This window comes from Meles meles, chromosome 13 (genome assembly GCF_922984935.1).
Source record: "Meles meles chromosome 13, mMelMel3.1 paternal haplotype, whole genome shotgun sequence".
Classification (NCBI taxonomy): domain Eukaryota; kingdom Metazoa; phylum Chordata; class Mammalia; order Carnivora; family Mustelidae; genus Meles; species Meles meles.
In genome coordinates, this window is record NC_060078.1 from 8,027,141 (window position 1) to 8,051,504 (window position 24,364).

At 43.1% G+C, this 24,364-nt stretch overlaps 1 protein-coding gene across 9 annotated transcripts in view; it reads left to right on the forward strand.

Annotated features, from left to right (window-relative positions):
- The window catches only part of LGALS8 (galectin 8), a 50,234-nt gene that overhangs the window by 15,401 nt on the left and 10,469 nt on the right, over positions 1-24,364 (forward strand). For 6 of the 9 annotated variants that reach the window (XM_046027282.1, XM_046027274.1, XM_046027280.1 and 3 more), the window contains exon 2: positions 17,649-17,798. In XM_046027282.1, coding sequence (XP_045883238.1) covers positions 17,757-17,798 — 42 coding nt within the window. In that variant the 5' untranslated portion in view covers positions 17,649-17,756. Of the gene's footprint in view, positions 1-6,895; positions 6,963-9,308; positions 9,402-10,095; positions 10,119-17,648; positions 17,799-24,364 lie in introns of those variants that run through there. The other 3 variants (XM_046027276.1, XM_046027277.1, XM_046027279.1) reach the window with 3 other exon arrangements.

Consider the following 24,364-nt stretch of genomic DNA (forward strand, 5'->3'; position numbering starts at 1 on the left):
TTAAGAATTATGTAGTGTCCTTCTGTATCTCTGACTAGTCTTTAGTTTAAAATCTAATTTATCTGATATGAGAATTGCTACTCCGGCCTTCTTTTGAGGCCCATTGGCATGAAAGATGCTTCTCCATCCCTTCACTTTCAGTCTGGGTGTATCCTTAGGTTCAAAATGGGTCTCTTGTAGACAACATATGGATGGGTCCTGTCGTTTTATCCAATCTGCAACCCTGTGTCGTTTTATGGGCGCATTTAGGCCATTCACATTGAGAGTGATTATTGAGAGATAGGTTTTTATTGACATCGTGTTGCCTTTGAAGTCTTTCTGTCTATGGATTGTTTCTATATTTCTGTTCAATGATATTCTTAGGATTTTTTCTCTTTTATAGGACCCCCCTTAATATTTCCTGCAGTGTCGGCTTGGTGGTTGCATAGTCTTTTAAGCCTTGCTGGTCTTGGAAACTCTTTATCTCTCCATCCATTTTAAATGTCAGTCTTGCTGGATAGAGTATTCTTGGTTGCATGTTCTTCTCATTTAGTACTCTGAATATATTTTGCCAGCCCTTCCTGGCTTTCCAGGTCTCTGTGGAAAGGTCTGACGTTATTCTAATGGGCTTTCCTCTGTATGTAAGAAGCTTCTTTGTCCTAGCTGCTTTTAAGAGGGTCTCTCTTGAAACATAATGCCCCATTTTAACTATAAGGTGCCGTGAGGACTTTTGAGAATCTAAAATCTTGGGAGGAAATCTTTCTGCCTCTAGTACATGAACATTGTTTCCATTCGTGAGATTGGGAAAATTTTCATAGACAACTTCTTCCACTATATCTTCTAGACTTCTTTCTTTTTCTTCCCCTTCAGGGATTCCAATAATTCTGACGTTGGAACGTTTCATGGCATCATTTATTTCCCTGATTCTGTTTTCGTGGCTTCTGAGCTGTTTGTTCCAGGCTTCCTCCTGATCCTTTCTCTCTATCTGTTTGTCCTCCAGATCACTAATTCTATCTTCTGTCTCAGTTACCCTAGCTTTTAGAGAGTTTAGATTGGATTGGAACTCATTGAGAGCATTTTGAACATCATCCCTGGTGGCTTTCAGTTCTGCCCTAACATTGTGAACATCATCCCTGGTGGCTTTCAGTTCTGCCCTAATCAATTCTGTTTGGTCATCCATGGCTTTCTCCAACCTAGCTATTGCCTGGATAATTGTTAGTCTGAATTCCTTTTCTGACATATTGTCTATGTCGATAGCCATTAGTTTTGTTGCAGAAGGTCCATCCTCTGTATTTTTCTTCTGTTGGGTATTCCTCCTCCTAGTCATTTTGGTAAGAGATGACTAAACAGATGCAGCTGGACTTATCGATTGTGGTGCAGTCAATGTGCACCGTGGAACGCTTCTGTGCAATCAGGATTCCCCACCCAAATGAGAGAAAAAAGAAAAGAAAAAGAAATAGAGAAGAAGAAAGAAAAAAAAAGGGGAAAAGAAAAAAGGAAAAAAGAAAAGAGAGAGAGAGATAGGAAAAAAAGGGAAGATAAAAGAGAAGGCTCAGCCCAAATGGGCCACAAGGTAAGATTTGTGGAGTATACAAACAAAAACAGACAGACAAAAAGAGTGATAAAAGTATATGACAAGAGAAAAAAATATGTATATATAAGCAAAAAAAAGGGAAAAACCTCCTCAGAAAGAACCCCAAGTATAAGATTTATATATTTTCAGGACAGACACAAATTCACAGAAACACTGACAGAAGGAAAAATTGGGAGAATGGTTATAGATTCTCAGTGTGGGTGAGGAAGGTTATTTTGATTCTTCCTGAAGGTATCTTGATGTTTTTGTTAAGGGACTCAACTTTCCTAAGTTACAGGGGGATTAGAAACTGGTTTGCCTATAGGGGTAGCATTGATTGGGGAAAGGGGATTACCTTGAAGTTTAACTCTATATGTATAGTAGAAAATAAAAATTAAAAAAAGAATAAACTAGACTAAACTAAGTTAAAATTAAAAAAGAATTAAAAAAATAGAAAAACAAAAGAAAAACACGGGTGTATGTATCAAAAAGTTCAGGTTAGAAGGTTATTAAAGAATTTGATGTACTGGACATCTCAGTGTGATGGTAAATAGGTTAAAAAATTATGTGTATGTATAAAAAAAAAAAAAAAAAAAAAAAAAAAAAAAGAACCAGGGGCGCCTGGGTGGCTCAGTGGGTTAAAGCCTCTGCCTTCGGCTCAGGTCATGGTCTCAGGGTCCTGGGATCGAGCCCCACGTCAGGCTCTCTGCTCAGCAGGGAGCCTGCTTCCTCCTCTCTCTCTGCCTGCCTCTCTGCCTACTTGTGATCTCTGTCTGTCAAATAAATAAATAAAATCTTTAAAAAAAAAAAAAAAAAAAAAAAAAAGAACCAGAATATTGGCAAAGAGTTAAAAATAAAAGTTGTATTTATGAAGTAGTGGTGGTTGTTCTCTTGTAGTCTTTTTTTTTTTTTTTTTCTTCCTTCCTGGTTGGTTTTCTGGGGGAGGGGCCTGCCACGTGGGTTTTCAGACAATGATGTTCCCTGAGTTAGGTCCTCCCACTCCCCTCAAGGGGGTGAGCTCTTTTTTTTTTCAGGAAACTGTTTTTTTTTTTTTTTTCAGCCTGTTGTTTTCTGGGGGTTTTTATGTTCTTTCATCTGCTTTCTCTCGCCTTGACAGCTTTTGATGGTTTTTGGAGGTTTAGAGGAGAGCAAACAGCACCCCAACCTCCCTCTCAAAGAGATGCCTCAGACTGTTTTGCAAAAGCTGCTGGCAGAGTTGGTTCTGAGTCACTGTCCCTGGGGATGCAGGAGCTCCTCGTTGTGCCCAAAACCAGGGCAGCGGTGGCTGTCTAGGCAGCTCCAGACCGCCAGAGAGGTTCCGAGCAGAGATCGCGCACTGAGATTTTCCCACTGTCCCGGGCTGGGAATGTCTGTTTTTTCCGGCTGCCAGAGCTCCAGGCTAGCGCCTATGAGCACGTATCCCAAGGGAGGGTGTGGGACGCGCGCGTTTCAGGATTGCCGTCTGGCCAGGCTCCCAGCCCCTCACCGGAGCCAGACCCCACTCGTTCTCGGGCGCGCTGGCGTTCAGGTGCACTGGCGGCTCAGGGACCGAGACCTGATTTCTCCGCCGCACTCTCTCTGGCTCCCCGCCAGGGGAGGCTGTCCTGGGTCCGGGGACTTAGGTCCCTGACCCTAACCGCCCAGGTTCCCACTATTACCCCCACCCCCCACCGCGATCCTTTGCTGTTTGTTTTTTGAGTGCTTTCAACCAGACTCCAAGTTAATGCTGGTCCCCAGACACAGAGCACTCTCGTGTTGGGGTGTTACTTTCCAATCGGTCACCTCTGGTGGCTCCCTCCCCCTTTTGTTTATCTTCCGATATCAGTCCGCTGCTCCCAGTCTGCTTTACCTGCCACTGGCGTCTTCTGCTCCAGTAGAGATCCAGACGTGTATAATTCTGATCTCGGGCTGATTTCATGGGTGGTCGGAGTTCTTTGGTAGGTAATCAGCTCACTTTGGGGTACAGGTTGAAATGGTGCCTCCTCCTACTTCCCCGCCATCTTGACTCCCCTTATTGCATATTCTTTTCCTCCATTGCATATTCCCTCATTTGTCAAAGATTAATTGACCATAACATTGTAGGTTTATTTATTTGCTTTCTATTCTTTTCCATTGATCTTTGTGTCTATTTTTGTTCCATACTGTTCTAATTACTGAGCTTTGTAATATAACTTGAAATCTGGAATCGTGATGCCTCCAGCTTCATTTTTCTTTTTCAAGATTGCTTTGGCTATTTGGGGTACTTTATGGTTTCTTACAAATTTTAGGATTATTTGTTACAGTTCTCTGAAAAATGTTGTTGGTATATTGATAGGGATTACATTAAGTGTATAGATTGCTTCAGGTGGTATGGCAGTTTAACAATGTTTGTTCTTATAATCCATGAACATGGAATGTCTTTCCATTTGTTTTTGTCAACTTCGGTTTCTTTTTTTTTTTTTTATCAGTGTTTTATCATTTTTAGAATACAGGTCTTTCACCTCCTTGGTTAAGTTTATTCTTAGGTATTGTACTATTTTGGGTGCCGTTGTAAATGGGAGTTTTCTTAATTTTTCTTTTTGCTGCTTCATTATCAGTATATGGAAATGCAATGGATTTCTGTGCATTGATTTTGTATCTTGCAATTTTACTGAATTGCTTTATCAGTTCTAGTAGTTTTTTTGGTGGGGTCCATAGGGTTTTCTGTATAGAGAAGCACGTTATCGCAAATAGTGACAGTTTTACTTCTTTCTAAGTAATTTGGATCCCTGTTATTCTTTTTTATTGTCTGATTGTTGTGGCTAGTACTTCTAGTACCATGTTCAATAAAAGTGGTGGGAGTGGACATTCTTATCTTATTCCTGACCTTAGGGGAAAAGTTCTCAATTTCTCCCATTTAGGATGATATTAGCTGTGGGTTTTTCATATATGACCTTCATTATGTTGAGATATGTTCCCTCTAACCCTACTTTGTTGAGCATTTTTATCATGAATAGTGGTGGTTCTTTGTCAGATACTTTTTCTGCATCTATTGAGATGATTATATGGTTCTTATCCTTTCTCTTTTTAAAAATATTTTTAAAGATTTTATTTATTTATTTGACAGACAGAGATCACAAGTAGGCAGAGAAGCAGGCAAAGAGAGAGGAGGAAGCAGCTCCCTGCTGAGCAGAGAGCCGGATGTAGGGCTTGATCCTAGGACCCTGGGATCATGACCGGAGCCGAAGGCAGAGGCTTAACCCACTGAACCACCCAGGCACCCCTCTTATCCTTTCTCTTATTGATGTGGTGTATCACATTTATTGATTTGGGAATACTGAACCATCCTTGAATCCAAGAATAAGTCCCACTTGATAGTGGTGAATGATATTTTTAAAGTATTTTTGGATTTAATTAGCTAATATTCTGTTGAGGATTTTTACATCTGTATTCATCTGAGATATTGGTCTGTTCTTTTCTGTGGTATCTTTATCTGGTGTTGGAATCAGGATAATGCAAACATCATAGAATGAATTTAGAAGTGTTTCCCTTCCTTTTCTGTTTTTTGGAACAGTTTGAGAATAGGTATTAACTCTTCTTTAAATGTTTGGTAGAAATTGCTTGTAAAACTACCTGGTCCTGGAGGTTTGTTTGTTGGGTGTTTTTTGTTTTCTGATTCAATTTCATCACTAGTGATTGGTCTATTCAAATATTCTGTTTCTTCCTGCTTCAGTTTTGGTGGATTATATGTTTCTAGGATTAATCCATTTCTTTTAGGTTGTCCAGTTTGTTGGCATATGATTTTTCATAATATTCTCTTACTCATCTTGTATTTCTGTGGTGTCAGTTTTATCTTGTCTTTCATTTCTGATTTTTTTTTTAGTATTCATTTAGTTATTTGTATTGATTGGATGAGTCTGGATAAAGGCTTATCAATTTTTTTAAAAGATTTTTATTTATCTGACAGAGATCACAAGTAGGCAGAGAGGCAGGCAGAGAGAGAGGAAGGGAAGCAGGCTCCCTGCTGAGCAGAGAGCCTGATGTGGGGCTGGATTCCAGGACCCCAAGATCATGACCTGAGCTGAAGGCAGAGGTTTTAACCCACTGAGCCACTCAGGTACCCTAGGGATTATATATTTTGTTCATCTTTTCAAAGAAACAGCTTTTGGTTTCACTGATCTGTTCTATTTTTTTAGTTTCTATATTGTTTATTTCTGCTCCAATATTTATTGCTTCCTTCCTTCTGCTGGTTTTGGTCTTTTTTTTTTCCCCCTAGTTCCTTGAGGTGTAAGGTTAGATTGTTTGGTTTTTTATTTTTCTTCTTGAGATAGGCCAATATTGCTATGAACTTCCCCTCTTAGAACTGCTTTTGCTGAATCCCAAAGATTTTGGACTGTTATGTTTTCATTTTCATTTGTCTCCATGCATTTTTTTTATTTCCTATTTGATTTTTTTGGTTGACCCTTTTCATTGTTTAGTAACCTTATTTTTTTAAAAAAGATTTTATTTATTTATTTGACAGAGAGAGAGATCACAAGTAGGCAGAGCAGCAGAGAGAGAGAGAGGACGGGCGGGGCAGGGCTGCGTGAAAGGGGGGGAAGCAGGCTCCTTGCTGAGCAGAGAGCCCGATGTGGGGCTTGATACCAGGACCCTGGGATTATGACCTGAGCCAAAGGCAGAGGCTTAACCCACTGAGCCATCCAGGTGCCCCTAGTAACATGTTATTTAACCTCCATATATTTGACTCTTTCCACATTTTTTCTTGTGGTTGATTTCTAGTTTCATAGCATTGTGTGGTTTTGATCTTTTTGAATTCATACTTGTTATATGATCTGTTGTGGAGAAAGTTCTGTGTACTTTTGAAAAGAATGTGTATTCTGCTGTTGCAGGTTGGAATGTTCTGATTATATCTGTTAAATCCGTCTGGTCCAGTGTGTCATCAAAGCCTCTGTCCATTGATATAAATGGGGTGTTAACGTCCCCTGCTATTATTGTATTACTATCAGTCAGTTCCTTTATGTTTGTTACTAACCGTTTCATGGATCTGGGTGCCCCCATGTTGGGTGCATAAATATTTATGATTGTTCTGTCTTCTTGTTGAAGTGTTCCCTCTATGATTATATAGTATCCTTCTTTGTCTCTTGTTACAGTTTTTGTTCTAAAGTCTATTTTGCCCAATGTAAATATTTTTTCTCTGGCTTTCTTTTGACATTCATTTGCATGACAGTTGTTTCTCTATTCCCCCACTTTAAGCCTGCATGTGTCTATAGTTCGGCGATGAGTCTTTTGTAGGCAGCATATAGATGGGTTGTGTGTGTGTGTATGTTTAAAGAATTTATTTATTTCAGATAGAGAGCACAAGCAGAGGGAGAGGGAGTCTGATGTGGGGCTTGATCCCGGAACCCCAAGGTCATGACCAGATCCAGATGCTTAACTGAACTGAGTCACCCAGGTACCCCTGGTTTTTGTTTTTGTTTTTTTTAAATCCACTCTGTCACTCTATGTCCTTTTTAAAAAATATATTTTATTATTCTTTAAAGATCTTAGATTTAAAAAAAATATTTATTTTATTCCTTTATTTATTAGAGAAAGAAAGCATGGGCATGCGCAAGCTCAGGGAGGAGCAGAGGGGCAGGGGGATGGATGAGCACTCTATGCTGAGTGAAGCCTGATGCTGGGCTCAGTTCCAGGACCCTGAGATCATGACCTGAACTGAAACCAGGAGTCAGATGCTCTACTGACTGAGCCACCCAGGCACCCCTCTACCCTTTGTCTTTTAATTAGAGCATTTATTCCATTTACATTCCAAATAATTATTGATAGGTTTGTATTTATTGCTCTTTTGTTACTAATTTTGTGGTTGTTTTTATAGTTCTGTATTCCAATCTTCCCTTGCTCCCTTCTCTAATGGTAAGTCTGCTTTCTTTAGTGATTTACTTGGATTTCTTTCTCTTTTATTTTTGCTTATCTGTTACTGGTTTTTGATTTGTGCTTAATATTAGGTTTGTAAATGACATTTTACATATATAGCAGTCTGCATTAAGTTGATGATTCCTTAATTTTAAACCTATTCTTCACTTCTCTTTCCCCACATTTTAGGTAGATGGTATCATACTTTACATTGTTTTATTTTATACATGGCCTGAATGATTTTTTTTTTAATTTATTTATTTGATAGAGAGAGAGATCACAAGTAGGCAGAGAGTCAGGCAGAAAGAGAGAGGGAAGCAGGCTCCCTGCTGAGCAGAGAGCCTGATTCGTGGCTTGATCCCAGGACCCTGAAATCATGACTTGAGCCGAAGGCAGAGGCTTAACGTACTGAGCCACCCAGGCGTCCCGTCTCTTGCTACTTTTTTTTTTTTTAATTTTATTTATTTATTTGACAGAGATCACAAGTAGGCAGAGAGGCAGGCAGAGAGAGAGAGAGGAGGAAGCAGGCTCCCCGCCGAGAGCAGAGAGCCCGATGCGGGACTCCATCCCAGGACCCTGGGATCATGACCTGAGCAAAAGGCAGAGGCTTTAACCCACTGAGCCACCCAGGCGCCCCTCTCATTATCGCTACTTTTGTGCCATTTTAATCACTTTGTGTTGTGCTATGGGCCACTTTGGGTTGATTTTGTTGGGGGATCTCTGTGTCCCATAGATCTGGATATGTTTCCTTGCCCAAACTTGGGAAGATTTCAGCTATTACTTCAAATAAATTTTCTGCCCCCTATTTCTCTCTTCTCCTTCTAAGATTTCTGTACTGCAAATGTTATGCTTGATGGAGTCACTGAGTTCCCTGAGTCTGTTCTCATTTTGCATTTTTTTTTTTCTCTTAACTGCTCAGCTTGATTACTTTCCATTACTCTGTCTTCCAGGTCACTGATCCAATCTTCTGCTTTGGTACCCTGCTGTCTATTCCATTAGTGTATTTTTTTTTTTCCCCATTAGTGTATTTTTAATCTCATTTGTTTTGTCCTTCATCTTTGCTTGGATCTTCTTTATCTCTGTTCAGGGTCTCACTGACATCCTCCACTTTTTTCTCAAATCCAGTAATACGATTATTACTTTAAATTCTCTGTCAGGCATATAACTTATCTCCATTTTGCTTAGGTCTCTTGCTGTGGTTTGGTCCTGTTTTTTCATTTGGGAACTATTTCTCTGCTTCCTCATTTTGCTTAACTCTCTGTGTCTGTTTCTGTGTGTTAGGAGAGTCACTGAGGTCTCCTAGTCTTGTAAGTCGTGGCTTTATGAGGAGTTCCTGTAATGTCCTCTAGTGCTGTGTCCCTGTTCTGGAACCTGGTGCCTCAGGGGTGTGTCCTGTGTGTGTTCCTGGCACCTGCTGTGGTGGCTGAGCCCCTTGTGACTTCAGTCCATTCATCCTCAGTGGCTCTCTTTGTTGTGGGCAGTGTTTGGTCCTTGCAGAGTGAGTGGACCCATTTTGGGCTGCCAGGGCTTGAGTTGAGTCAGAACAAGCATTTGCCAGCTCTGTGGTGCTCTGTGTTGTTCCCTGCGAAGCTTTAGTTGGTGGGTGGGACCTGCAGTCAGAGCAGATGTCTGCCCCCACCCTTCTGCTGGGTCAGCAGTCAGACTGGCGTGTGCGGTCATATTCCCCTCACCCCGGGGCGGTAGTCACTGGGAGTCGGGCCAGCCCCTGCCAGGGCTGCTTGCACACTGCCCGGCTTGTGGCCCGGCTTTGAATGGGCCCCATCCAGAAGTGTATTGGAGGCTGTAGATCTGCAGCATGGGGGGCGGGGGAGTGTGTGTGTGGTGGGCAGCAGTGTTAGCAAGGTTTGCACACTGTTGGTTTTTTACAGGAGGGGTCCAGAAGTAAACTGAATGAAGCATGCCTGGCTGAAAGGGGCATATTCCTGAAGCCCAGGGAGCGGGAGCGATGGAAGCAAGTGAGGTAGTGAAAGTCAGCACAGGGCTCCTTCCCACAGATTGCTCTGTATTTATGCTGGGGGGGAGGGTGGGGGAGGGAAATGGTGCTTGTCAGTTTTTGTTCCTGGAGGAGTACCCCAGTGACCCCTGCCCCTCTAGGACCTGCTCTGAGATTAGTAAATAAATGTCCCTCCCATGGGCCCCAAGCATTTTTCAAATTGCTGCTTCTGTTCTGTATCTCTCTAGGCTGTTTGTTGGGCTCTTTCCTTGAGGGCAAGGACTGAGCTGCTCATTCTTGGGGCTCTTCCACAGCTGGGCCCACTGATTTTTAGAATTCCAGACTTAAAGTCCCGCTGGTTGAACAGACTCACGAAATTCAGCCCCTCTGGCTTTCAAAGCCAAATGTTAAGGGAATTGGTCTTCCCCGTGTGATCTTAGTGTGAAAGTCTGTTCCCATTCTCCCGGTCTGCGCATTCCTCCCATGTTTGGGAGGCTTATAGTCTGTTTAGCTCCTCACTGTGTTTCCACCCTTCCTGCCCTCTTCCCTGTGGTCTTTTCTCTGCATTTAGTTCTGGAGTTTGTTCTGCCTTCAGGTTGTTTTCTGTTTTTTTATGCTGATATGGGTGTTGTCTAATTCTGTCTGTGGAACAGGGTGGGCTGAGGGTTCTCCTACTGCACCATCTTCCCAGCATTCCTCCTGAGGGGTCCGTGATCAAAGGAGCGAGACTGATACAAAGCGAAGGTCAGGCAAAGCTTTATTTCGCGCCAAGCATCGAGAATCAAACCTGACTGTTTGGGGCCGCCTTTTACAGAGAGAGCGACCCCTCCCTGCCTCACAGACTAACTTTTATAGAGCAAAGGCCATGTGTTTGGGCCTGGCCACACACAGGTGGTCAATGAGATTGCAATACACAGAGAAAGCTGCACAGTCATGCTGGGTCACATAGGGATGCCCAATTGAATTACAGTTCACCCCATTGTAGCTATTTTGAACTAGCCTATCTCCTTGGTCAGAATTGGCGCCAAAAAGCGCCCAAAAGGCGGGGCCCTCACTTCTTGGTAGCTAGGAGACAGTATGCGTGTGCTCTGCTGATTGGATGTCTCCTCCTGGCCCGACTCATCCCTGCATTCGACTCATCCCTGCATTCGACTCATCCCTGCATTCGACTCATCCCTGCATTCGACTCATCCCTGCATTCGAGCTCTGTTATCGCCACCTGACCTGACCCGCCCTTGTATTTAGCCTCTGTTACTAGGGACTGGTCGACCACATTTTATTGGTTTCCTTGACTTGCTTTTTTTTTTTTTTAAAGATTTTATTTATTTATTTGACAGAAATCACAAGTAGGCAGAGAGGCAGGCAGAGAGAGAAAGGGGGAAGCAGTCTCCCTGGAGAGCAGGGAGCCCCACGCGGGGCTCGATCCCAGGACTCTGGGACCACGACCCGAGCCGAAGGCAGAGGCTTTAACCCACTGAGCCACCCAGGCGCCCCCCTTGACTTGCTTTTAAGTAAGTCCCCTGGAGGGGGAGGGGCAGGGTCAGTTTAAGTTTTACTGCCTGAACAACAAAACGGCTGTTCAACCGAGGTGGAGCCGGCTCTGGCTAAATAGGCCCTTACACTCCACCTTATTGTTTTGGGTTTTGTTTTTTTTTCTTTTATTTAGTTTAGTTTAATTTTGTGAAATGTACTCAGCCATCCTAAGTCTTTTAATGAGCATTTAGTCCATTTACATTAAACATAATTATTGAAAAGTATGTATTGCCATTTTGATTGTTTCCTGGTTGATTTTGTAGTTCTCTTTTCTTGTGATTTTATGACTTTCTTCCATGTGATGTTTGGATTCCTTTCTCTTTTATGCGTGTTTGTCTATTATAGGCTTTTAGTTTGTGGTTACCATGAGGTTCATGTATAATAACCTCGTATATAGCAGTCTGTTTTCAGTTGGTGGTTGCATAAGTTGGCGCATGTTGTAAAAGTACTATGTTTTTACTCTCATTCCATGTCTTTTTAATGTCATGTCTTACATCCTTTTATTTTGTGTGTTCCTTGACTAATTATTGTAGATAGAATTGATTTTACTACTTTTTCTTTTAACCTTCGTACTAACGTTCTCTGTTGTTGATCTGCTCTCTGTACCATATGTTTGCCTTTACCAGAGAGATTTTAAAAGTATATTTCTTACTTCTCGTTATGGTGTTTTCTGCTTAAAGAAGTCCCTTTAATATTTCTTGTAAAGTCAGTTTAGTGGTGATGCAGTAAGTTTCTTAGCTTTTGCTTTTCTGGGAAACTCTATACCTCCCCTTCAGTTCTGGAATGATAACCTTGCTGGGTAGAGTATTCCTGTTAGTTAGTTTTTCCTTTTAGCACTTTGAATATATTGTTTCTCGCTCCTGGCCTGAGATTTTTGCTGAAAAACTCTGCTGATAATCCAATGGGGGGAGGTTTCCACCCTTTTTTTCCTCTTGGTGCTTTTAAGATTCTCACTTTATTTTTAACCTTTTAATTGTAACATGACTTTGTGTGGATTTATCTGGGTTCATTTTGCGGGGGGCTCTGTGCTTCTTGGACCTGGATGTCTGTTCCCTTCTTCAGGTTTGAGAAATTTTTGTCCGTTATTTCTTTAAAAAGTTGTTTGCCTTCTCTCTCTTTTTTTTTTTCTGGGACCCCTATAATGTGAATGTTAGTATACTTGATGTTGTCCTAGAGGTCCCTTAACCTATCTTGTACTTAAACTTATTATTATTTTCTTTTTTTGCTATTCATTATGGATGATTTCCACTATCCTGTCTTCCAGTCCTCTGATCCATTTTTCTGTATCTAATCTGCTGTTTATTCCCTCTAGTGTATTTCTCATTTCTGTTATTGTATTCTTCAACTGTGATTGGTACTTTCTTATATTTTCTGTTTGTTGAAGTTCTCAATTTGTTCACTCATTTCTTCTCCCTAGGTCAGTGTCTTTTTGACCATTACTTTGAACTGTTTATTGGGTAGATTGCTTATTTATGTATTGTTCTTTTTCTGAAGTTTTGTCTTTTTTTTTTTTTTTTACATTTTTATTTATTTATTTTTTGTTTATTCTTTGTTGTGTTGTTTTGTTTGGAACATATTTTCCTGTCTCTTCATTTTGCCTGTCTCTGGTTCTGTGTATTAGGTAGTTTGCTATGTCTCCTTGTCTTGAAGGAGTGACTATACGTAGATGTCCTGTGGGGCACAGAAACACAATCCCCTTGGCCTCCATAGACCGTTGCTCCAGGGCTTTCCCCTGTGTGGGCTGCACGTGACCTCCTGTTGTGGCAGTGCTTGGACTGTAGTTGTCCTCCCAGCCAGCTGGCTGCCAGGTTGCTCTGGTGGGCGGGGTTATCACCCCCTTGGCTTCGAGGCCACACAGAAGCACAGGGTCCTGTGGGGCTCTCAGCAGCGTGCACCCCCTGACACTAGCAGTCTAGAGGGCAGATCAGCATGACAGAAGGAGACAGCAAAAATGGCTTGCTGCTCCTGTCTCAGTCCCCAGGAGAGACCCAGCTGTCCCCTGCCTCTCCAACAGATGGCCCAAGGTTAACAAGGGGTCTCTTTCACCTGTAGTCTCTGTGCTTTTTGTCTGGTATTTTGTGCTGGTTTCTAGGTTGAATGAGTCTGCACAGGCCCTTTAAGAATGGGTTTTCCCTCCGTAGATTCCTATAGTTTGTATGAGTGATTCCCTGTTGGTTTTGAAAGACAGTTGTTTGGGGGGCCTTCTCATCTGTGCAGGATATAAAGCCTGATGTGAGTTTGAATTTCTCACTCCTCTGGGAAAATTTCCATACCTTTGAGATCTGTCTGGACTGTGCAATACCATGCCTGGGTGTGGTTTTTCCATTAGTGAGACAAGATTTCTGCCCGGTCTGCCTGTCTTCGGCTGTGTCTTGTTGTGGAAGTGCTGTTCATCCAGTTTCCAAGTCCCCCTTTAGAATGAGGTTTGCCATATGTAGTTGTACGTTTGTTGTGTCCTTGGGAGGAGTTGAACTCCGGATCTACCTATGTGACCATTTTGAACCGTGAACTGTCTTCTCTACTAATGTATTTTTTTTTTTTATTCATTTGATAGACAGAGATCTCAAGTAGGCAGAAAGGCAGGCAGAGAGGGAGAGAGAGAGGAGGAAGCAGGCTCCCCGCCGAGCAGAGAGCTCGATGCGGGGCTCGATCCCAGGACCCTGGGATCATGACCTGAGCCGAAGGCAGAGGCTGTAACCCACTGAGCCACCCGGGTACCGCTACTAATGTATATTTTAAATCACTATTTCCTGCACTGATGTTCCAAAATTATTTATTCATTTATTTATTTATTTATTTAAATTTTTAATTTTTTAAATGACTTCGATGTGCTAGAATTCATTGTTCATGCACCACACCCAGTGCTCCATGCAATACGTACCCTCCACAATACCCACCACCAGGCCAGCCCAACTTCGCACCCTGCGCCCCTTCAAAACCCTCAGATTGTTTTTCCTAGTCCGTAATCTCTCATGGTTCATCTCCCCCTCCAATTTCCCACAACTCCTTTCTCCTCTCCATCTTCCCCTGTCCTCCTTGTTATTTCTTTTTTTTTTAATTTTTAAAATTTTTAAAATTTTATTTTTTAAATTTCTTTTCAGCATAACAGTGTTCATTGTTTTTGCATCACACCCAGAGCTCCATGCAACACGTGCCCTCCCTAATACCCCCACCTGGTTCCCCCAACCTCCCACCCCCGCCCCTTCAAAACCCTCTGGTTGTTTGATTTCAGAGTCCATAGTCTCTCAGGGTTCATTTCCCCTTCCAATTTCCCTCAACTCCCTTCTCCTCTCCATCTCCCCATGTCCTCCATATTGTTTGTTATGCTCCACAAATAAGTGAAACCATATGATACTTGACTCTCTCTGCTTGACTTATTTCGCTCAGCATAATCTCTTCCAGTCCCGTCCATGTTGCTACAAAAGTTGGGTATTCATCCTTTCTGATGGAGGCATAATACTCCATCGTGTATATGGACCGTATCTTCCTTATCCATTCGTCCGTTGAAGGGCATCTTGGTTCTTTCCACAGTTTGGTGACCGTGGCCATTGCTGCTATGGATATTGGGATGGCCCTTCTTTTCACTACATCTGTATCTTTGGGGTAAATACCCAGTAGTGCAATTGCGGGGTCATAGGGAAGCTCTATTTTTAATTTCTTCAGGAATCTCCACACTGTTCTCCAAAGTGGCTGCCCAACTTGCATTCCCACCAACAGTGTAAGAGGATTCCCCTTTCTCCACATCCTCTCCAACACACGTTGTTTCCTGTCTTGCTAATTTTGGCCATTCTAACTGGTATAAGGTGGTATCTCAATGTGGTTTTAATTTGAATCTCCCTAATGACTAGCGATGATGAACATTTTTTCATGTGTCTGATAGCCATTTGTATGTCTTCATTGAAGAAATGTCTCTCCATGTCTTCTGCCCATTTTTTTGACATGATTATCTGTTTTGTGTGTGTTGTGTTTGAGAAGATCTTTATAGATCCTAGGTATCAGCCTTTTGTCTGTACTGTCATTTGCAAATATCTTCTCCCATTCTGTGGGTGCCTCTTTGTTTTGTTGACTGTTTCCTTTGCTGTGCAGAAGCTTTTGATCTTGATGAAGTCGCAAAGTTCATTTTCACTTTTGTTTCCTTGGCCTTTGGAGACATATCTTGAAAGAAGTTGCTGTGGCTGGTATCGAAGAGGTTACTGCCTATGTTCTCTAGGATTCTGATGGATTCCTGTCTCACGTTGAGGTCTTTTATCCATTTCGAGTTTATCTTTGTGTACAGTGTAACAGAATGGTCGAGTTTCATTCTTCTACATATCGCTGTCCAGTTTTCCCAGCACCATTTATTGAAGAGACCGTCTTTTTTCCACTGTATATTTTTTCTGGCTTTGTCGAAGATTATTTGACCATAGAGTTGAGGGTCCGTATCTGGGCTCTCGACTCTGTTCCACTGGTCTGTGTGTCTGTCTTTATGCCAGTACCTCGCTGTCTTGGTGATCACAGCTTTGTTATAAAGCTTGAAATTGGGTAACGTGATGCCGCCAGTTTTGTTTTTGTTTTTCAACATTTCCTTAGCAATTTGGGGTCTCTTCTGATTCCATACAACTTTTAGGATTATTTGCTCCAGTTTTTTGAAAAATACCGGTGGAATTTTGATGGGTATGGCATTATAAGTATAGATTGCTCTAGGCAGTATAGACATTTTAACAATATTTATTCTTCCAATCCAAGAGCATGGAATGGTCTTCGATCTTTTCGTGTCTTCTTCGATTTCTTTCATGAATGTTCTGTAGTTCCTCAAGTACAGATCCTTTACGTATTTGGTTAGGTTTATTCCCAGGTATCTTATGGTTCTTGGTGCTATAGTAAATAGAATCAATTCTCTAATTTCCCTTTCTGTGTTTTCATTGTTAGTGTATAAGAAAGCAACTGAGTTCCGTACATTGACTTTGTATCCTGCCACGTTACTGAATTGCTGAATGAGTTCTAGTAGTTTGGGGGTGGAGTGTTTTGGGTTTTCCATATAAAGAATCATGTCATCTGCGAAGAGAGAGAGTTTGACTTCTTCCAATTGCCAATTTAGATACCTTTTATTTCTCTTTGTTGTCTGATTGCTGTTGCTAGGACTTCTAATACTATGTTGAACAAGAGTGGTGAGAGTGGGCATCCTTGTCATGTTCCTGATCTCAACGGGAAGGCTGCAAGCTTTTTCCCATTGAGGATGATATTTGCTGTGGGTCTTTCATAGATAGATTTTATGAAGTTCAGGAATGTTCCCTCTATCCCTATACTTTGAAGCGTTTTCATCAGGAACGGATGCTGGATTTTGTCAAATGCTTTTTCTGCATCAATTGAGAGGACCATGTGGTTTTTCTCTCTTCTCTTATTGATTTGTTCTATCACATTGATTGATTTGTGAATGTTGAACCGTCCTTGCAACCCAGGGATGAATCCTGCCTGGTCATTGTAGATAATCTTTTTAATGTGCTGTTGGGCCCTTTTTGGTAGGATCTTGTTGAGAATCTTAGCGTCCATATTCATCAGTGATATTGGTCTGAAATTCTCCTTTTTGGTGGGGTCTTTGCCTGGTTTGGGGATCAGGGTAATGCTGGCTTCATAAAATGAGTCTGGAAGTTTTCCTTCTGCTTCAATTTTTTGAAACCGCTTCAGGAGAATAGGTGTTATTTCTTTTTTGAATGTGTTGTTTCTTCTTTGAATGTTTGGTAGAATTCTCCAGGGAACCATGAGGTCCTGGGCTCTTGTTTTTTGGGAGGTTTTTGATCACTGCTTCAATCTTGTTACTAGATGTCGGTCTATTCAGGTTGTCAGTTTCTTCCTGGTTCAATTTTGGGAGTTTATAGTTTTCCCAGAATGCATCCATTTCATTTAGGTTGCTTAACTTATTGGGATATAACTGTTGATAATTATTTCTGATGATGTTTCTATTTCCTTGGTGTTAGTTGTGATCTGTCCCTTTTCATTCATAATTTTATTAATTTGGGTCTTCTCTCTTTTCTTTTGGATTAGTGTGGCCAATGGTTTATCGATCTTACTGATTCTTTCAAAAAACCAGCTTCTAGTTTCATTGATACGTTCTACTGTATCTCTAGTTTCTATCTCATTGATCTCTGCTCTAATCTTGATTATTGCCCTTCTTGTGTGTGGAGTTGGCTTAATTTTTTGTTGATTTCTCCAGTTCTTTAAGGTGTAGAGACAGCTGGTGTATTCTGGATTTTTCAATGTTTTTGAGGGAAGCTTGGATGGCTGTGTATTTCCCCCTTAGAACCGCCTTTGCTGTATTCCATAGGTTTTGGACCGAATCGTCTTCATTCTCATTGGTTTCCACGAATTGTTTAAGTTCTTCTTTGATTTCCTGGTTGATCCAAGTGTTCTTAAGCAGGGTGGTCTTTAGCTTCCAGGTGTTTGAGTTCCTTCCAAACTTTTCCTTGTGGTTAAGTTCCAGTTTCAAAGCATTGTGATCTGAGAATATGCAGGGATAATCTCAATCTTTTGGAATCAGTTGAGCCCTGATTTGTGACCCAGTATGTGGTCTGTTTTGGAGAAGGTTCCATGTGCACTTGAGAACAAAATTATTTAGTGTGCATGTACACAATAAAAGAATTGGGGTCACAGCTTTGATCGTAATATCCTATTGTTTAGTAGTTATGAGTAAAATAATTTGTAATTTAAAACAGTTAAAAAGAAAAACAATGCATGCTAATTTTTCTTTCTTTTAATTTCACACAGGGCAAGAGCATCAGTTTCAATCTGGGAAGCCTTTAAATGAAACTTGCTTAAAATCTTAGATCCTACACAGAGGAGAGACCTCAACCAACAGTAAGGTGGAAAAGAGTGATGTTGTCCTTGACAAACCTGCAGAATATCGTCTATAACCCGGTAAGTGATTGCTATACAATCACTTTTTATCTGTGGTGGGATTTAGAGCAAATCCAACTGGATAGTAATGATCCATTGCTGGGGAGAAGAGACCATCAAATTCAGTAAACATATGGAAAGGGACTGTGAAAGGGACTGTGGTGGAGCTTAGTCTAGTGGAGGACGAAGTCACGCTGACAGTACAGGGTGGTGAGGACGTGTTCTGAATGGAGAGCGTGGGGGTACAGTGTGGGGAAGCCAGCTTTGGTGGTGCTGGGAAGATAATCACAAGACATAATTTTCAAAGGAAAATAGATTCATTGCTCTACAAATTTTTAATTTTCTTTTTTCATTAGACCCAGTTTGTGAGAAGTACATGTCTCAGTGTTTCCCTCTGCCTTTCAAATATTTTTCGTACTTGTATGGGGAAAAGTTCAAAAGCTAGGGAGAAGATGGCGAAAGAGAAGAATTAGGGTCTTGTGGTCCAAGAGCCCTAGTGACTGCAATTGCTGGAAGTTTCAGGAATATCCTGGGAAGTAATGAACTTGTTTTAGTGTTGTTTGTTTTTTTTTTTAAAGATTTTATTTATTTATCTGACAGACAGAGATCACAAGTAGGCAGAGAGGCAGGCAGAGAGAGGGAAGGAGGCTCCCTGCTGAGCAGAGAGCCCGATGCAGGACTCGATCCCAGGACCCTGAGATCATGACCTGAGCCGAAGGCAGAGGCTTTAACCCCCTGAGCCACCCAGGTGCCCAAAATAGTTCTTTTTAAGTCTAGTTTTTACAATATCCTAATCGATTGACTTAAAGTCTCTAAATTACTTGGCAGCCTCTATTTCTTTTACCCATTGTGTGTTGAACATTGGAAGGGCAGCCAGCTGCGGATGGGTGAAGAACTTAAGCAGTTTGGACACTCAACGTATTCGTTGACTTATCAGGAAGACACAGAAACTGCTGCCTTTTAATTTTTCTTAATGTTTCTATCCACATTGTCTTCTTGGAAAAAGCAAAGTGCACTGTGTAACTGTTCCGTGTGCTTTCTCATACCTAATTCATTTCACTGATTGCGGTTTATGCACTTCTTAATCTGTGACCGAGTGTGAGCTGGTTAAGACGCTGTTTATCAGTGACTCACACTGGTGGTTAACATTCATTCCACCTGGTGCCAAAACACCCTTCCAGTTGTGGTCCACTGGACACTTCCACATTTATCCTTCTCTCCTTTGTATTCTGAGTAGCCCCCTTTCTGCCTTACCACTGAATCTTAAAACACAAAAGAGTAAAATCATTTTTTTACTAGTTTTTTTTTTTTTTTTAAAGATTTTATTTATTTATTTGACAGAGATCACAGGTAGGCAGAGAGGCAGGCGGGGGGTCGGGGGTAGGGGAAGCAGGCTTCCTGCCGAGCAGAGAGCCTGATGCGGGGCTCAATACCAGGACCCTGAGATCATGACCTGAACTGAAGGCAGAGGCTTAACCCACTGAGCGACCCAGGCGCCCCAAAAGAGTAAAATCTTAATCTCCATGGTCTCGTCCTGCCCCATGGTCTCGTCCTTCTTGTTCTCCCCTTGCAGACTAGTGTCCTGAGACAGCATCCGTTCTGCAGTCTTCATTCCCTCACCAGAGTTCTGCCCTCTGATTTTTTTTTAACTCCTTCTTAATTTCCTCTTTGTCTGTACTAGTCATGTCTTTTCCATTTTGTGTCTTTACTGATCACTGTTAGACCTTCTGAGTATGTACACAGTATGTGAGCAGTTCTGGCCTTTTACCTAATGCTCTTAGATGCTCTGCCGGCCTTTCAGGACTGAGGAGTTTATAACTAATAACTCCCCGAATCAGCTTCCCTTTTGTGGGTTTCCATTTCTTTCCATGCCTTTCTGCTGTTTAACTATGCCTCCTCCCATGCCGCCAAGCCCTGAGTAGGTTGAGGATAATCCGTGTTCCAAATTTAATTTCATTTATGTCAAACCCAGTGGCTTTTCCTTTTTTTTATTATTATTTTTAAAATCGAATGACAGTATGTGTAAATCATTTTTAAAAATTCAGACTGTATTTAACGGTTACATTAAGCCATAAATTTTCCTTCTGCCCTCCCTGAAGGCAACCATATTTACCAGTTTTTTGTTTGTCTTTGCTGAGAGTACACGTGAATATCCCAGTGTGTGTGTTGTATCACTTTTGTTGATCCTGTTTCTTTACTACAGACCTCGTTTTGTGGTGCTTCTCTCAAAGTGAGGGTCTGTGGCAGGCCCACGACAGGCCTGTCAGCGCCATTTTCCCAACAGCGTTTGCTCTCTTCGTGTCTGTGTCACAGTTTGGAAATTCTTGGAACACTTCAGAATTTTCATTATTATCATTTCAATTCCAGTGATCAGTGATTACAACCTGCTGAAAGCTCAGATGATGGTTTGCATTTTGTAGCAGTATTTTTATTTTTTAAAGGTTTTTTTTTAAGATTTTATTTATTTATTTGACAGACCGAGATCACAAGTAGGCAGAGAGGCAGGCAGAGAGAGAGGAGGAAGCAGGCTCCCCGCCGAGAGCAGAGAGCCCGATGCGGGACTGGATCCCAGGACCCTGAGATCATGACCTGAGCCGAAGGCAGCGGCTTAACCCACTGAGCCACACAGGCGCCCCCGTGGCAGTATTTTTAAATTAAAAAAAGTACTTTTTGTTTTAGGTGTAGTGCCATTGCACACTTAGTAGACTGTGGTACCATGTAAACATAACTTCTTCCTGCACTGGGAAACCAAACAGCATATCTGAAGAGCTTTACTGCCCTCTGCACTTTACCGAAGTGGCCCGGAAGTCGAGCCCACAGTCTGTCCGAGTGTGCCCGCATGGACACTGATCTGTGCGCTGCTTTCCCCAGTGAGTGCGTTTCAGAGATTTCAGGACACATGGCATGGCCTCGCGTATCTTCCTGGCTGCACGACTGGCCCGTGGTATGGTGTACTGTCGCTTATACGGCCAGTTTCCTTTAAAGGACTGTTGGCTTTTGTGATGGGATTCAGTGCTGTGGGGCACAGCCTGGTGTATGCCTGAATTTTGTAGGGTCAGTCTGTAAAAGTGGAATCACTGGATCAAAGGGCATGATACCCACTTCGTTACCTTTTAAAAAAAATCTTCCTTATTTATCCATGTTAAGGATTTTGACAGCCTTCCCATGTGGAAATTGACCTCCTTGATATGTCTAGCTGGCTGGCCTTCTCTCCTTTCTCTTCCCGTCCCCCGCATCGAGGTCCCCAACACACACACCCAGGCGTGATGACTCACCGGCACAGAGTCCTACTCACGGCTGTGATTTATTACAGTGAAACGATACAGAGCAACATCACTAAGGGAAAGGCACCTGGGGCAAAGTCCAGGGGTAACCAGGTGCCAGGTTCCGCAGGCCCTTCCCCGGTGGGCTCCCCTGGACCCACTGAAACGCCCAGCAACAAGCTGTGACAGTGCATGTGAAATGCTGCCCACCGGGGAAGCTTGCACATGGCTTGCAGTTTAGGTACAGGAGACCACCCTTAGCCGTCTGGTGGTGGGTGCGCTCCCCAGATCCGAGTTCCTAGACCCCAGCCAAGGGCCAACCTTGTCAGGAGGCCTTGCAGCGCTGGCGGTCTGTCTGTGAACTCCCTTCTGCATAGTCCCTCAGTTTACAAACCATTTTATAAACCTTTGCCCCAGCTTTTCCATTCTCTTAGGTTCCATGCCTTGATACCTTCAGTAACCCTCTCTTCTTGGACTCAGAGCATGAGTCCTGGCCTCTCACATGCCGTGTGGCCCTGTATCCGCTATTCCTTTCGGTGTATGTGCTCTTAGCTGTTCTCCCAACCCGCCACACGAGACATGTTCAAAACGATACTCCTCTTCCTTCTGAAATTGGTTTTCTCCTCAGTTTTACCATGTTAGGTGGTGGCCGTCTGTAGATCGTTCCCTTGGAAGTAGTTCTTGTGTGTATCTCTTCCTCCCCACGCCTCCCCGTGTCTGCTGCCATCAGCCTGGCTTGTGTCCTTGTCTCCAGCTCCCTAAAGTAGCCACGCTCCCCGCGAATGCCCCGCGCTCCACTGTGCTGTACCCGACTGGACTGCTGTCCCCAAGCTCTGCTTTCATGATCTCATTCTACAGTCTGACCCTCTGTCTTGAACTCCCGCCCCCCTCCATTTAATTTTTTCAAAGATTTTATTTGTCAGAGTAGAGCGCGAGCGCAAGCAGGGGAAGCAGTGGGCAGAGAGAACAGCAGGCTCTTTGCTGAGCAAGGAACCTGATGCAGGACTCCCATCCCAGAACCCTGGGATCATGACCTGAGCCAAAGGCAGACATTCAGCCGAGCCACCCAGGCATTCTGTACTGCCCCCTAACTGCTGATGTCTGCCAGATGTTTCGTCTTTTCCTGCCTCTTTGCTTTGTAGACGGACATGTCTTCCTGAACTGGCTTTCCCCTCCTAACTGCCCAGCTCACATCACACCTCCTCAGAAACTGTATTTGGGCAACCTGGAATGGTTTCTGGAGCACCAGTTTGGCCTCTGCTGCCCTGTATTTGAAGGTGTTGAGCTTCGAGCCTGCAGCTCTAAGCGCAGGAGCCAGTCTGAGCAGAAAAGGCATTATGCACTGACACCCAGTAGTTCTGAGAATCTCTAGCAGGACTGAAGAACCACACTTGGCAACTACAGAATCACAGATGACACCCAAAGTCGGGCTGTACGACTGTTACCCCTCCTCTCCCAAGATGGTCCCCTTGCATTGGCAGCCCCACCTGGACCAGCTGTGCCTCCGACCCGGGAGAGCGCTGCTGCCCACCGGCCGAGCCAGCACTCGGATTCTGGCTTCTTGCCCTGGTTCTAACTGCCCGTCTGGGAGGTCTGGCAGTCCCGAGTGATGGGGCTTTGTCCCATGCCCTTGCCCTTCCCTGCAGTCTGGATGAGGTTAAGGGAGGATCTTCCAGATATGGGAGAAGACTGTGATTCTGAACAGCCAGAGCATCCCATTTCCACGGGGTTCTGACTTCTCCCCAGCTGCGTTATGAGCGCCTCCTGGACAGGACTCGCATACTTCTTTTAGCTGCAGTGGCTGCCTAGGAGAGGCCTTTGTGGGTAGCAGACATCACGGAAGTAATCCTACAACAGGCAGAGCAGGATGAGACAGCTACGACGTTCCGGCAGGTAACACTAAACCCAAGTATGGCTTCGGCTTATGGAATTGTCTCCAGTGTGATCAGAACTGGGTTTTAATTTTTTTACATAAGTTATTTATGAAACATCCGAAGCCTGACATTTGCCTGCAAAACAATACCCTTCTCCCTTTCGGCAGAGTGCGGAGCTCAAGGAGTGGGCCGCAGAGCCTTTTGTGTCACTCACACGGTCCCAGTCACCTGAGTATGACTGACACCATGGAGGGCGCTTTCCTGTGTAGAAAGCCTTCATGCAGACAGCTGAAACAGTTGGGGAGAATTTATTAGCGGTGAGGAATAGATTACTGGTCTCAGAAAGTTTCCAAACCTAAAGTTAAATATATAATAAACACTTGTTATAAAAATATAAATGCTTATCATAGAGATCTGCAAAATATAAAAATACACGAAGAAAATTAAGATCCCATTCCTTAAGAAAACTATTGTCAACATTCTTGGTTTCTTTCATTACAGTGGTGGTGGTTTTTTTTTTTTTTGATGTTTAGCATTAACTTAAGATCATACTGTGTCTAGTTCTGCAGGCTCTTTTCTCACTGATATTTATATCCCTAACCTTTTTTGCATCATTCTGTATAAATACAATTGAAATGTATATAAAATTCGAAGTCATGAAGACTGTTCAGGTGATGAAGAGATTCACCCTGCGAAGGGTGCTGCTGGCTGTTCCTGGAATTGGCTGTGGCCCAGACCAGTGTGGAAGTGTAATTCCTTCCGTATCCTCTCCACGCAAAACCCAGCGACTCTGGTGTGCGGCAGTAGCCTCCTTCTGTGCGTGTGTTGTGTTTGCTGGTGTGATGGGTTCTGTTCCTCCCACCCATCTTACTCTGAGCATTTGTCATGACACTAGGTGACAGCTGGCTTCAGTCATTTCCTGCTGTGCTCGGCCATCGCTCGGCTCCCTGGTCAAGGCAGCAGCATGCTCGCTGAGCTGCCGCCGCTCAGCTGCCACTCCGCTGCATGTGTGTGGCTTGCAGGAACCCAGTCTCCGGGCTGATGAGCGCTCACTCCTCACCATGTAACCGCTGATCATCTCCTGACCCTAGTTGTGGGCGCCTAAAGGTGCCGACTGAGGCCTGCCCTGCGTAGCTTAAAATTGAGGCAGTGTCTGACGTGCTGTGAGGGGTCCTTGGAGAGGGGTTAAGTCTGTTGGCCCATGGAGTCTGAAAAAGGCTTCATGGAGGAGATGGCCCTTGAGCTGAGATTTTCCGTTTAGGAGCAACCAATCTACAACTATTTTTTTTTTTTTTTTAAGATTTTATTTATTTATTTATTTGACACAGACAGAGATCACAAGTAGGCAGAGAAGCAGGAAGAGAGAGAGGGGGAAGCAGGCTCCCCGCTGAGCAGAGAGCCCGATGCGGGGGCTCGATCCCAAGACTCTGGGACCATGACCTGAGCCGAA